Source organism: Camelina sativa, chromosome 20 (assembly GCF_000633955.1).
Source record: "Camelina sativa cultivar DH55 chromosome 20, Cs, whole genome shotgun sequence".
Lineage (NCBI taxonomy): Eukaryota > Viridiplantae > Streptophyta > Magnoliopsida > Brassicales > Brassicaceae > Camelina > Camelina sativa.
The window spans coordinates 22,901,350-22,903,434 of record NC_025704.1 but is presented as its reverse complement, the minus strand read 5'-3'; the positions used below and the strand labels follow the sequence as shown (position 1 = coordinate 22,903,434).

Here is a 2,085-nt window from a genome sequence, read left to right as displayed (position 1 = left end):
TTGTAATATGCATGTGTTTGCGTTCAGCAAGACCATTTTGTTTTGGTGTATGAGGACGCGAAATGAGCTGTTTAATCCCTTCATTTGAGAGATGAGTAGTGAATCGTGTACTGATAAATTCACCCCCTCCATCACACTGGAACATCTGAATCTTTAATTTGAGTTGATTCTCGACTAATTGTTGAAATTGCAGAAAAAAATAGAGTAGAAGTCTGATTTTCTCTTGAGAGGATAAAACCATGTGAATCTTGAGAAATGATCAACAAAAATAACATAGTAGTGAAATCCTTGAGGAGAAACAATTGGAGAGGGACCCCATAAATCACAGTGAATGTGTTCTAGGGGCTTAGAAGAAACATAGTCTGAAAAAAGAAAAAGTAGTCTATTGATCTTTCCTAGTTGACAAGCTTCGCATATATGAGAAGGTGCCTTATTCAGAACGATAGAGTTGTTTCTTGACAAGAGCTGCAGAATCTCACTGTGTGGATGACCGAGCCTTTGATGCCATATCTCTTCACTGGCTACTTGTTGTCTATTGGAGTAGAGGGCAGCATAGCTTGGAATCCTTTAACACATAGAGACTATTGTCCTTCTTTCCTATCGTGAGGAGCTGTCTTGTCTGCAGATCCTTTATTTTAACATAGTGTGAGTCGAATTTTACAGCATAAATAATCATCAGTCAACTTAGAAACAGATAGGAGCGACTTAGTGATATTAGGGCAAACCAAAACATCTTTTAGAGGTAACTTACCTTGAAGAATTGTGGAACCAACATGCGTTATTGGGAGAAACTCACCATTTCCAACAATCACTGAATCTGTTCCTGCATACAGTTGAGCATTCTGTAAGGCAACTGTTGAGTTTGTGATGTGTGCTGTAGCACCAGTATCGGAGATCCATTCCTGCCCTGCAGAATATTCCTGATCAGACAGCCTCATTGCAGCTAAAGCTTGAGCAAAGTCGTTGTTGTAATATTCCTCTTCAAAGCGATGATTACAGTTGTAAGCAGAATGTCCAGACTTTCCGCATATCTGACAATGGTCGATTAGACTGAAACTGTTGATGAAAACCTCTGCCTTGTGTTGAATAACCACGACCACCTCTGCTGTGACTTCCTCTACTCTGAGCTCTGCCTCTGTTTGAACGACCTCCTCGAGAGTGACCACCTCGATTGCTGTAACTACCGTTGTTGTTGCTTGAGTAAGAGTGTGAGTTTTCATTCTTATTGGTATAAAAAGTTTGATGCAGTGTGACTGCAGTTGCAGCTTCGTATGCTTTAATCTTATCTTCAAAGTTTGTTAGCTTGAAAACAACATCATCAAAACATGGACCTGGATAGGTTTCCATAGACTCTTCAATCACAGTGCAAATAGACTCGTACTCACGACCTAGACCAGTCAAAACCCTAGAAATCTTCTCATGTTCTGACAGAGGAGATCCAATAGAATCAAGTTGATCACATAGGGACTTTATTTCAGCAAGATACACAGCCATAGACTTTCCCAACTTATCTATAACATAAACTTTCTTCTGCAGATCTAGCTTCCTAGTGGTAGAAACACGGTCGTATCGTTTAGCAAGAGAAAACCATACCTCAGAGGAAGAACGAAGACCATAGACACTTTTGAGAGCTGACTCAGAGAGAGATCCAACTAGCCAGGCCATAACGAGCTGGTCTGCATGCATCCACCTCATGAACTTTGGATTGCTAACTTCTGCAACTCGATCTCCAGTCTGAACCACCATTGTTGGAGAAGGACGAGGTGTGGCACCAGTAACGAAACCAAGAAGCATTTAACTGGATAAAAACTGCTCAAACTGCATTTTCCAGAGCAAGTAGTTGTTGTCATTTAGCTTCAGAGTAACACACTGAGAAATAGTCACTGTCGGTGGAATAAACGTTGCTGCAGAAGAAACTGGGAAAGGAGGCATAGTAGGTTGAGGAATCGGTGGTGAGATGGTAGGTTGAGGAATCGGTGAAGAGGCTGAAAGATTTAGAGGAGCAGAGATTTGAGATGTGGTAGGTTGAGAAATTTCTGCTGCAGTTTCAGATGTCATGACTGCAACAGCTGAAATCGGTTGTGA

General features: G+C 41.2%; 1 protein-coding gene across 1 annotated transcript; it reads right to left on the bottom strand.

The window, feature by feature from the left end:
* LOC109131236 lies at positions 582-1,794 on the bottom strand. Its single transcript, XM_019241930.1, has 3 exons — positions 1,071-1,794; positions 752-979; positions 582-628 (listed from the first exon to the last, which is right to left on the bottom strand). The coding sequence occupies exons 1-3, from the start codon at positions 1,792-1,794 to the stop codon at positions 582-584; spliced, it is 999 nt and encodes a 332-aa protein (XP_019097475.1).

Coding starts and splice junctions, on each gene's coding strand:
- LOC109131236 (XM_019241930.1), bottom strand. CDS start 1,794: ATGCTTCTTGGTTTCGTTACTGGTGCCACACCTCGTCCTTCTCCAACA. Junction 980..1,070: donor TTATTCAACACAAGGCAGAG/GTTTTCATCAAC, acceptor ATCGCTTTGAAG/AGGAATATTACAACAACGAC. Junction 629..751: donor TGGTTCCACAATTCTTCAAG/GTAAGTTACCTC, acceptor GTTAAAATAAAG/GATCTGCAGACAAGACAGCT.